The sequence below is a fragment of the Agrilus planipennis genome, unplaced genomic scaffold (assembly GCF_000699045.2).
Source record: "Agrilus planipennis isolate EAB-ADULT unplaced genomic scaffold, Apla_2.0 scaffold9, whole genome shotgun sequence".
Classification (NCBI taxonomy): Eukaryota; Metazoa; Arthropoda; class Insecta; order Coleoptera; family Buprestidae; genus Agrilus; species Agrilus planipennis.
Genome location: NW_020442467.1, coordinates 1,455,453 through 1,468,137, shown reverse-complemented (window position 1 = coordinate 1,468,137; position 12,685 = coordinate 1,455,453). Strand labels below are relative to the sequence as shown.

At 36.8% G+C, this 12,685-nt stretch overlaps 1 protein-coding gene across 1 annotated transcript in view; it reads left to right on the top strand.

Annotated features, from left to right (window-relative positions):
* Positions 1–467: 467 nt before the first annotated feature.
* Positions 468–12,685, top strand: part of LOC108737204 (dehydrogenase/reductase SDR family member 7) — a 17,453-nt gene continuing 5,235 nt past the window's right edge. Inside the window, exons 1-3 of the mRNA XM_025981219.1 lie at positions 468–1,171; positions 6,181–6,330; positions 8,156–8,526. Of these exons, the coding sequence (XP_025837004.1) occupies positions 1,048–1,171; positions 6,181–6,330; positions 8,156–8,526 (645 nt within the window). The 5' untranslated portion in view covers positions 468–1,047. The remainder of the gene's footprint in view (positions 1,172–6,180; positions 6,331–8,155; positions 8,527–12,685) is intronic.

The following is a 12,685-nucleotide window of genomic DNA, read 5'->3' as shown; positions in this document are numbered from 1 at the left end:
CAGGAACGCCTAGGAGGAATTGAAAGTAAAGCTATAGTTCATTTACTTTCTCTATCGATGTGCCCCTTCCAATGTCTTGGATGTGCGCTGGTAAAATCGTAGGTAGGGAGAAAAAAGCTTATTATACTCTCGACTCATGTTCATTAAACATACTTTTTCATACAGTACCTATCAAAAGTTTTGTTAGTAGTGCGAGTCTTCAAATATAAATAAACATCTCGATGATATTTTCAGTAGTAAATGGTACCAATAACAGCACATTTGAGCAATGCAATTATAGTGGATAAAATGGTCAATTTTTCCGTGCAGTATTGTACGGATTATACGCTCCTCACCGGTTAAGAGTTTGACCGAGAGTTTCCTTTCTTTTCTGGCCTAGTGTTGTTCTTTTCTACTTTGCGCCGGTCAAACTAAAGGTCGCATCGCTACAGGAACTAAACGAAGTATATTTATTAGTATTGGCTGCAATACGTGCATGGTATCTATTGCTGTTTTTACTTCTTTCTGAAGAATAAATATGTATGTGTACATACATATGTACAGAACAATAAGATACAGAGTGGCTGTAAATAATTGTGGAAAAAAATACCTTACATGTGCTGACGAAAATATACATATATATAACGAGAAGATGGTAACAGCTGAGCCACAACTTGAGTCGTGAGACCAAAGCAGTTGTTACGGTATGGTATTAAGCAAGTTATCGTCTGCAATGGCCCCCCTACCTGCCTACGTATACGACATATGACCTTAATGTAAAAGGTGTTCGTTGAAGGAGGTAATCGTCGTTTATCCCACGAGCGAGTATGTAATGCGTTACAACGGTAGCCTAAAAGATAGACAAAAACAATACTACATTACTTAGTGTATGACGAACAACCGCATAAAAACGGGACGGTATTATTTTAAACTATGGATAATTATTTGTAAACTTAATTTGTGCTTTATATATACACAACAACATCGATTTACAGTGTCAACTTACTGCACAGTTATACTCAGTAACTTAATGATTCTAAAAAAACACGCCCTGAAATAGTTGCTGCGATGATAATATTCGACATAATTGGGGTTGGAGTTGTACTGTACGCAATTAGTTTTCTTATTTTGCTGTGTTTTGTTAATTGTGATCTTCGTCTGGCGTTCTATGAAAAATTAGGAAGATCCTTGGGTAAGCATCTATAACTGTTTATATGTATTTTCTTAAAGTAATTCCAGTTTCTTCACGATTCGTGAATTAAAATTTTATTAAATTCTTATCACCTGAGAATTTGCTCGTCATACGACTACTTCATTAAACTAAATATGTAAATATTTGAACATCAGTGTAAGTAATGTTTGATTACAATCCTTGGTTGCCACAGAAACGACTGATACTAAAGTACAAAAACGTTTAATAATAAAACGACAATAAACAGATTACGACATGGAAATATTACGGAAAAGTTGGATTTTCGTATGAACCAGTATGGTTTCAAATGTAATTCCAAAAATTCTCATCGGTGCATGTACTGCTTTAAATGTTCCGCAGGGTCAATCAAAGATCATTACACAAACTGTTTTTACAAAAATCTGTTAACGGCTACTTTTATTTTGCAGCTTAGTATAACTTTAGACTCAAGAAAACTTGATTTACATATTTAGATCATTTCTTTTCAAATTGTTAACACGACCAAAACTTCGTGAGTAGCTTCGTTTTAACGTAACCTGCAACTGTTTTATCTAAAAAAACTGTAGCAAATATGCCGTATTGAATCTCGAAACCAGAAAAAACGTCAATTTAATGATGTAGCAGTAAAACTCAATAGTCATCCATTTGTTTTTTACTAATATTCACGCAATTTGTAAATAAATGTTACCACAATCAAATGGTCATATTGACCTAACATTTTCATGGACAGTTTTTGCAGACCTAAGCCTTAAACATATCAAATTCACGTATGCCAACTGTTTTATTTTGCAAGTCCACTCCTTTCCACACTTTCTTTGAAGTAGAGCACAAGATGCGTCTTTTTATGTTGTGTCCTCTTACAAAGTTCATGGCTTAGCAATGAATGTAGATGATCCTCTAGACTGGGGATGGACGTTGTAGGATAAAATTTTGGAACCAGTAAAGCTTTTCTTCCACTCGTTCCTGATAATCTATACTAAACAATATTTTTGCAATTACTCAAAGGATGTACCTTAAACTTGTTCCCCAGTTTTTCGCTCACCAGGATTACTTAAATGTAGGGATTCAGGATATCTTTAATGACGATCGCAGTTTTTCTGAGCAGCCGTTTAGCCATGAGAGAGTCACGAAGATGAACGTCAAAAAACTTGAAACTTAAAAAAGCGAGAATTACGACGACTCCAATACAATACGCCAACGGGGAAACTATATTTCGCATGCTTACGTGATCCCCTTGCATGGGTCATCAGTTAAAGAGCACATAGTTTTCCTGCACGTAAGGAGTGGTTAGAAGCATTCGAAATGTGGTGTTACGGGCGAATGATGAGGTGGATAGCGAAGGTTAGAAATGAAGAGGTATTTGAAAGGATAAGGGAACAGGGGCTCTGTCTGGAAGTCCATAAGAAATAGGCGAGATAGATTGGTAGGATACATTCTCAGGCATGAAGGGCTAGTCAAAGACATATTACAGGCAGAAACAGGAGCTAAGAGGAGTAGAGGTAGACCTAAATTAGATTACTGTTCGCAAATATCTAAGGACTTGGGATGTTGTGGTTTTAGGGAAATGCAAAGATTAGCTCAGGATAGGAATGAGTGGAGGTGCTTGTCCAACCAGTCTTAGGACAGACGACCTATGATGATGGAGTGGTTGTGATAATACATCGGTCATTTTCAAACAAGGCAAGACTAAATTCTTTAAAACCTTTATGAGCAACCCAAGTCTCGCCAGCGTTTTACAAGTCTTTACAGACTGCTGCTAGGTAACGTTTTCTTTTATTCCTTTGTATTCCTGTAGGGCTACAATGGGTGTGTCTATGCTCGACTACCTCAGGTACATTTCCTACAGTAAGGCAACTTTCAGATGAGTTTCTTTACCAACATCTGCAGTGGCAGCTCGTTAGTATTCTCAGATTCTACCACCCGGACCAGTAATAGGTAGGGGTAAGAAAAGACACGAAATCAAGTCTTGAGCCTATTGCCACACTCCTAACCCCTTCTCCTCCTGCGTTCTTAAAGTTAGTGTCCTGCAAGTACATAAAGAACTGTCAGTTGAATTGTGGGTGCACCGAGCGGCATGGCCTAGAGATTTAGACCATTGCTTAGCGTTCGGGAGGACGCCGGTTCGATTCCGGGTCCGCCTGCCTTGATCCNGTTATTGAATTTGAACAGCCTTTGAACCGGATCTACAGGGTTTGTCCGGAAAGTAATAGGACTGATTTCCTTCCGCCGCGACTGTACTTCGGAGCGTGCGCGGACTGACTGGATTCGGTGGAGGGCATTCCTAGCTAACGAACGAGCGGCTGGTGGGTTGTCTACATGCACCTGGAGAGTCAGAAGAGGCTTTTTCGCGCGACGTGTTTCTGTGAGTGGTGCAAGCCCATTAAATTCTGTGTGAAACTCGGTAAATCTGCGACAGAGACGTTTGATATGATCAAGCAGGCTTATCCAGATGTTGCTTTAGCATGAAGTGGTGTGTTTCGGTGGCACCAGGCCCTTTCAGAGGGCCGGGAAGAGGTCGCCGATGGAGACCGTGTTGGAAAACCTTCGACTTCGATAAACACCGACAATGTAACTCGTGTGCGCGAAGTTTTTAACTCAGACCGTCGACTAATTATTCGTTTAATTGCCTAGATATTAAATTTACCATAATATGTGGTTCATGCACTTGAACATGCGCAGATGGTCCCAAAAGTGCTCACTGACGACCAGAAATTGCGGCGAGTGGAAATGTGCCAAGAAAATTTAAACATGTGTGAATGTGACCCCCAATTTTTGAATAACGTAATCACAGGTGACGAGTCATGGATCTTTGAGTATGATTCCGAGACAAAGAGGCAATCTTCCGAGTGGCACACGCCGGCGTCTCCTCGCCCAACAAAGGGAAGAATGGGCAAATCCAAAGTGAAAACGATGCTCATTGTGTTTTTTGACACGAAAAGCATCGCCCACCATGAATTTGTTCCTCCTGGACAAACCGTCAACGCCAAGTTTTACGTGGAAGTGCTCAAGAGACTCAAGCGAAGGGTCAATCGGATCCGACAACCACGACAACGCTCTGGCTCACACCGCCTTTCTTGTGGACAGCTACCTGACCAAGGCCGGCATTCCAACGCTTCCACAGCCTCCCTACAGCCCAGTTGTGGCCTCCCGGAATTTTTTTTGTTTGCTCGCCTGAAAAGGCCGATGAAAGGCAAGCATTTTGAGACGAGAGAGGGGATCCAAGCAGGATGCACCGCGGCTCTTCCGGAGAATGCCTTCCGTGACGTCTTCAATTCTTGGAAATCGCGCTGGCAGCGCTGCATCGAAGCAGAAGGAGCCTATTTTGAATGTTTTTAAAGAATTGTAACGATTGGCTCAATAAATTTTTTTATATCGACTCAGTCCTATTACTTTCCGGACAAACCCTGTATAGATGGGCGACTTGACGGGTTTTGAATTTACATGCCTGAAATATAAATACATGCCACTAAAGTATGACCAACATTTAGTACTTTCTAATATCCAACTCGATCAATTTTCTAATTGTCCATGGTACCTATACCTCCTCATTTAACCTATATCCACAGTATCCGTTAATCATTAACCACATTATGAACACTTTTAACTTTTTTCCGCCGCATCTACCGTTCACGTTTCGCACCCGTACATATCTCTAGTGCTCTTTTTATTCTGAATGGATTTTGTTTTATTTTCATATGATGTTGTGTAATACTCAATATTTTCATTATGCCCTTAAAATTTGATATTATTAGCTATTTTATTTTTCGACATATCATCATCAGTTCAGTTCAGTTTCAGTTTTTTTATTTAAATCTAACATAAATAACAATAAATTATTCCTGATTAATTACTGCTTTTTGGATGTATTAATACTGTATCTTTTATTCCTTGTAATCTATCAATTGAGCAAAAAAAGAAATTGGTCTTATTGCAAAATATATGATCGCCAGGGGGACGTCCATGTGATGCTAGCCTAGGGCGCTCTCAGCATTTAGTCCGTCTCTGTCCTTACTGCTTATTTTTGCAAACAAACTTTGAATCTTGTCATAAAAAGGTATAGAAAAATGATTGATAGTAAGAATTATTATTTTGCCTTTTGTTCTTATTTAGTTTTATCTAAAAATTGGAAAAAAGTTCATTTTTACAGGTTTTTTGCAGAAAAAAAACTCAGACTGCTATTCTCCAGCCCAAAATCTTATATAGTAACAAAAATGAGAACAACACCAAAAGTTTCTTTTTTTAAAACAGAATTTGTCTAAAAATGTATCTTGTGTTCTACCCCGAAAGTGCGAAGGTGGTGTAAAAAGCAACACATCACATAAAATTTGAAACTTAAACGTTACAGCTTTTTGAATCGAAGTTTCTAAAAAACCATCTTACGAAAAAAATTATGCTGTGTTCTTTGTAGTAGTCAACTTCCTATGTCACAAAACGAAAAGTGACTGTTAAAAAGATTTTCGCGAACAGTCGTTTATATCATGATCTTTGACCTCGCGTAACATCCCAAGCAAGAAATATATCGATGATAATTTTTGGGATAACGTTTAGAACAACAAAAGGAGAAAATACGAAAATCCACCTTTGAATGTTTCAAAATTCCCCGGGAATTTCCCGCTCTCGCCTTCAGTTCGGGTGACAATTCACTCCCGCGAGGAAATGCCATACTTTCTTCCCATGATACGTAAGATAGTATTATTATTTGATCACACCGAAAAATATTACTGTTCAACAATTAAACATAAAGGACTAAAGGACATACCTACTTTTATGTGTTTTCTACGAAAAACCGATTTTGCACATAGCGTTTCATAATTTTTCATTGAATTATTCTCCAGGGGTATTCAGGGTCCGTGTAAGTACTTATTTTATAGAAAACTTGTACGTCTCTTTACATTCAGATCGAATTGTTTTTTTATTAATGGATCTATTTGATTTGATTTATTTCCCTGAATTTCGTACATAAAAGTACAATACAATATGGTATTATATAGCTATAAATATTGTTTAAGGTCGTATGCGAGGAAATGTGGTATTTATTGTCGGTGCATCGTCCGGGATAGGGGAGCATACAGCTATAATACTCGCTAAAAATGGAGTCAAACTAGTACTTGCAGCTAGAAGACTAAATGAGTTAGAACGAGTAAAAGCCCTTTGTCTGAGTAAGTGTAATCCATAATATTACATTATTTATGTCATAAACAACCGTAAACATTACAGTAAAATAACTTNAATCCATAATATTACATTATTTATGTCATAAACAACCGTAAACATTGCAGTAAAATAACTTTTAAAAAAGTTGACTACATAGAATCAATATTTGTTTTAATTTTGTTATTAATATTTATAAAAAAATTACATGAAATAAACTCTTTTTTTATGTATGAGGGCCTAACAAAGAAAACGTTGGTGTGGTATCAATAAATAAAAACTTTCGCCCCATTGGCTCTGATTCTTTAGTTTTTATTTATTTCTCAACTTAACCTCCAAAAACGCTAATACGTTTTTCGTATCAGTGAAGTGAAGACTTTTTTCTTCGCAAGATAAGGTCGTTGTTTTATTTATTTCATGGCTCAAACGCTGCAATAAATTTGCGTAGTACTCACCAGTGATGCTTTCACCCTTCTTCAGATAAACAATCAATAAAAATGATTCCTTTTGAACCCCAGAAAACACTCGCCATAATCTTGTTAGCTGACAAAATTGATTTTGTCTTTTTTGGAGAGGGTTCACCTGGTACAATCCACTGTTTTGACCGTAATTTGCTTTCAGGAGTTAAGTGGTGGATCCAAGCCTCATCGTTAGTTGTAAAACGTCTCAAAAATTCATCGGGATTTTCTCACTTGAAACAATTTTCCGTTTTAACATTTGGTCAGGTGTCAGCAAACGCGACACCTATCACGCACAAACATTGCTAAAGCCCAAAATATTATCTACACGTCCTTTTGATATCTGAACAGTGTTTGCTATCTCAAACAATTTCAATCTGGTATCTCACATGACGATTTGATGGATTTTTTCAATCATTTCAAGAGTTGTGTCTTCCATAGGACGTCCGGAGCGAAACTCATTACTTGTGCCCGTACGCCCCATTTTAAACTCTGATACCCATTTTTTTATCATGGGAGATGATGGGACAGTATGTTATCCATTTCCCCCTTGATTTGTTTTGGCGTTAACATCTTTAAATGGAAACCGCCCGTTTCTCCAAATCTTCCATTTTCGTGAGAACTCCAAAATTGTCTTGATTAAAATGGTGTCAATTAAACACTCATCAAGCTACAGACCCGAAAGGACAAATATAAACTATAGCCTGTAAAATTGAAAGTATCCCTTGAAATTTTAAAACCATCTTGTAATAGCAAACTTATTAATTTCAAAACTACCATTGAGGTTTTTTCAAGGTGCGTTACCTTTTTATGGATGGTTCGCCAATAGCCCTGTCCCCCCGTCGCAAGACAGACACACGAACGTGCACTACAAAAATTTTATCTGAATCGCGCAAAAACGTGTGTTATTTAGCGTACTTCATTTGCAGCGATCATTGGCTTTTGATATACGCGCTGTTTTATACAACGAATTCAGATCAGGACTATGCGCTGATCATCGTCAATCACACTTAATCTAATCTAACAAATAAAAAACAATGCATGAGTACAAAAATACAAAAGAAATGCAACACGAATGCTGCTAAGTAGCAGCTGATTGAATGCGACGTTGCAGTGTCGTAATTCCCTGCGTGATTCTACCAGGGTCAGATTGGCCTTTGCCTGTGCTTTCAAATATATTTTCTCGAAAATCGTGGATTTTTGGTTCAACTTTGGAACGATCTTTTAAATGCACTACTTTTGGTATCTACCCATGTAATGCTTTAATAAAAAAAGACAATTATTTTCAAAACGATTTCAAAAAGGTTTTTTTTATATTTTTTATTTAATGTGATACTAATTGTAATCCATAATAGGTACTTTTTTCGCATTTTAGATAGTTCTGAAGGTAAATTAACAACAAACGACATTCTCGTTATTCAAATGGACATTCTGGACATATACTCCCACAAGAAATATTTCGATCAAGCACTAAGACATTTTGGCCATATTGACATTTTATTTAATAACGTAGGCCGAGGTCAAAGGGCAGTATTTGAAATAATCGAAGCTAGTGTGGACAAGCAAATTTTTGACTTGAATGTATTCTCTACTGTCCACTTATCACGTGTAGCAGTAAATTACTTCATTAATCGTGGAGTTGGTCACATTGCTGTAACATCAAGTTTAGCAAGCATTATGGGGGGTCCCTTTGCCAGTTCTGCAACAGCTTCAAAGGCAGCCCTTAATGTAAGTACTAATGAAAATTAACGCTCTTTTAGAATCGGACATCCAATATTTACTCCAACTGCAGCAGTAAAAGTTTTTCCGCTTAATTATTATTTAAATAATTATGCAAAACCAGAACCTTAACACTTGATCAATTTGGCACATATGCATCATTAGTTCATGTAAACAATAGAAATTATAGTTACCAACTCTTTGGCTTTAGTCGGGAAATTCCAGAAAAATTAAGTTTTCTCCAGACTGCAGTTTATAAAAGATAATCTCCGGATTTTTCAATTTTTATAAAACTGCCAGACGTAAATCGCGATTAATTTAATCTTGTCGGATCTCTTCATCACGTCGCAGACAGTTTCGATGGAACACACTATAAGTTCAGAATTATTTTTAAAGCAACGGATTAAGAAAATTATACGTTTTCGAAACTTTTCTACTCAATAATGTGTTTAATCGGATAATCCTTACCGTACCTATGGTTCAATCTCGCACACTAACTATTTTATGGACTTCATACAAGGCGGCCTTTATGACAGTTTTATTTAAAGATATTGGTTTTGCTAAACATATAATACAGATAGGGAAGGGGTTTCCAATTTGGAAAACTACTAGTGCTGTTGATAATATCAATAAAGCTCATCACATTTTTTAATAATCTGTAATAATATTGAGTAGCTATCAATTTTTTGGATATAAGCTCTAATAATTTTTAAAAGAAAATTCTTGTACTTAGTTATTAAAAAGTAAAATACAAATACAATAAACAGAAAGTGTCTAACATGAAAAGTAATTTTATTATTTTCTCTTTAAAAGATTCACCCTTTTAGAACAGATCTATTTTTCAATATAAAGTTTATTATTACGATTATTATTAGCAAAAATTCAGTGTGTCTTTGCAATATTTCTTATGATGCTAATACTGCGCCGATAATACATACCTAGTTTCATTAGGGTCCAATTAGTTGTGAAATGATAATAATTTAATTTCAGTATAAGATTAGTGAACATGTAATTTTTTAAGGATGTTTGGGAGGTATGTCAAAATGCTACGAGACAAATAAAAATTTGGAAGAACGTTCCTCATTCAATTCTAAAACTCCTGTAAAAATTACAAATCGATTCACTAAACCGTTAAAAAGTTANTCTCTTCTGTCTTCATTTCGTCCGTCTCATCTTTCTCACCCGAACCACCACCCACCCATTCCCACGATTCCTGAAAGCAGACTGAAGAGGGCCTTCCGCCCTACCTTCCGGCGTAGTCCGGAGGGACTGCCCGTCCACCAGCATTACTGGCTGGTGGGAATGAAACACCCAAAAGTTTTTTTATTTTATTGTGGATGCAGGAAGGTAGGGCTCTGCTGCTCGAGTTTGTCCCTCAACTGTGAGAAAATCCACAGCAACATTGCAGTGGTTGATGAAAACGAAGTCGAAGAAGACGTGGAGCTGCAGGCTGACTTTCTCTACTCGTTATACCAGAGGATGAGGTCGACGAAATGTTTAAAGTAATTTTATTAATTACTATTATAGAAACCTAATTTTATTCAATATTGGTGTAGTCACTCTGTGTGTAGTCGTAGTAAGAGATGACTATCAAAGTTGTGGTTCTGAGAAGAACCGATTTATAATATCGTTGGACACATTATCTGTGTAATTGATGATTGGCACAAAATCACAGCTTCCAAGGGTTGACGCTTTATCAGCGTTCGAATAATAGCGAGCCTGGTGTTAGACTAATTTATTCGAATATTTACAGGGTATTTATACAAATTTATTTACATAGTTTAAATGGCAAAGAACATTTCAGCACTTTACATTTGTGTATGTATTTGCCGTTGACCTAGTTAGTCGCAGTGTGTCGCGACCTAACTAAGTCAGCACAAATGTAGAGGTTTAATTGATACACAACAATAAATGTTTTCTTGCTATACCGAGTGTTCTCACATTGGAATTAATGCCCCTCCACTAATTCCTTGCATCTAATCTTCCTTCTACATTTAGATGAGCTTCAACCAGGACCTTCAAAAGAATGAAGTGATTTTACATGGTATTTTTTTCTTTGTTTTCGTAGAAGAGGGAAAATCTTCAAAAGACACCCAAGCGTTCGTACGACTGGGTAGTGTCGGACTCCCGAGGAAGGTGTCTAAAACTCCTTTACCTCAGACCGTTATAGCACCTATCGATTCAGGTCCTCTTCAGCCGTCTTCATTAATTTCCTGTGTATTCGTTTTCAATATGTGAAATCAGCCAAGTCGTTATGTTTTTTTTATAATAATTACTATTCAGAAATAGTTACAATATAATAATGATGTAAAGGCAGAAACAGGAGTTAGGAGGGGTAGAGGTAGACCTAGATTAGATTACTGTTCGCAAATATTTAAGGGAAATGCGAAGTTTAGCTCAGGATAGGAAAGAGTGGAGGTACGTGTCCAACCAGTCTTAGGACTGATGACCTTATGATGATGATGAATAATGACGTTTTCATCACCGGGCCTCATGTCCTAGAGGTCATGGATCTAGAGGTTTACACCATTGCTTAGCTTTCTGGAGGACACGATTCAATGGGCTTTTGCGTAGAAATCAATATTTTCATTATGCCCTTAACATTTGATTTTAGTGGCTATTTTAATTTTTGAAATATAACAGATTGGCATTAATCGCAAACACAGTGCGGCGGCTAATGACGTCACCGTACGCAACTCTGGACTCGAATAATAGTAATGTATCTTACAAAGTTCATNCCAGTGTGTAGTCGTAGTAAGAGGTGACTATCGAAGTTGTGGTTCTGAGAACCGATTTATAATATCGTTGGATACATTATTTGTATCATTGATGATTGGCACAAAATCACAGCTTCCAAGGGTTGACGCTTCACCAGCGTTCGAATAATAGCGAGCCTAGTGTTAAACTAATTTTATTCGAATATTTACAGAGTATTAATACAAAATTTATTTACATAGTTTAAATGGCAAAGAACATTTCAGCACCTTACATTTGTGTATGTATTTGCCGTTGACCTAGTTAGTCGCAGTGTGTCGCGACCTAACTAAGTCAGCACAAATGTAGAGGTTTAATTGATACACAACAATAAATGTTTTCTTGCTATACCGAGTGTTCTCACATTGGAATTAATGCCCCTCCACTAATTCCTTGCATCTAATCTTCCTTCTACATTTAGATGAGCTTCAACCAGGACCTTCAAAAGAATGAAGTGATTTTACATGGTATTTTTTTCTTTGTTTTCGTAGAAGAGGGAAAATCTTCAAAAGACACCCAAGCGTTCGTACGACTGGGTAGTGTCGGACTCCCGAGGAAGGTGTCTAAAACCCCTTTACCTCAGACCGTTATAGCACCTATCGATTCAGGTCCTCTTCAGCCGTCCTTATTAATTTCCTGTGTATCCGTTTTCAATATGTGAATTCAGCCAAATCGTTATGTTTTTTTTATAATAATTACTATTTAGAAATAGTTACAATATAATAATGATGTAGAGGCAGAAACAGGAGTTAGGAGGGGTAGAAGTAGACCTAGATTAGATTACTGTTCGCAAATAGTTAAGGGAAATGCGAAGTTTAGCTCAGGATAGGAAAGAGTGGAGGTACGTGTCCAACCAGTCTTAGGATTGATAACTTTATGATGATAATGAATAATGACGTTTTCATCATCGGGCCTCATGTCCTAGAGGTCATGGATCTAGAGGTTTAGACCATTGCTTAGCTTTCTGGAGGACACGATTCAACGGGCTTTTGCGTAGAAATCAATATTTTCATTATGCCCTTAACATTTGATTTTAGTGGCTATTTTAATTTTTGAAATATAACAGATTGGCATTAATCGCAAACACAGTGCGGCGGCTAATGACGTCACTGTACGCAACTCTGGACTCGGAGATATAGATACCGTGACCGCTACCAACCGTTCAGATAAAACGTGGTAATCAGAAGTATTTAACTAACGATAAAGTTGTTTTTATTAACATATCACAAGTTGATACATTTAAAATTATGGACTATTTTAATACTAATCTAATCCTAAAACAATCGAAATTACTTTCTTAAATAAAGACAAAGATTAGGTACCTATGTCGAAAGACAAAACAAAATTAAAAGGCTCAAAAGCAAAAATTGCAACTGTGCTATCGTAGTATGTATTGTCTAATACAGCTTTTTAAAAAAAAAAAAAAAAAAAA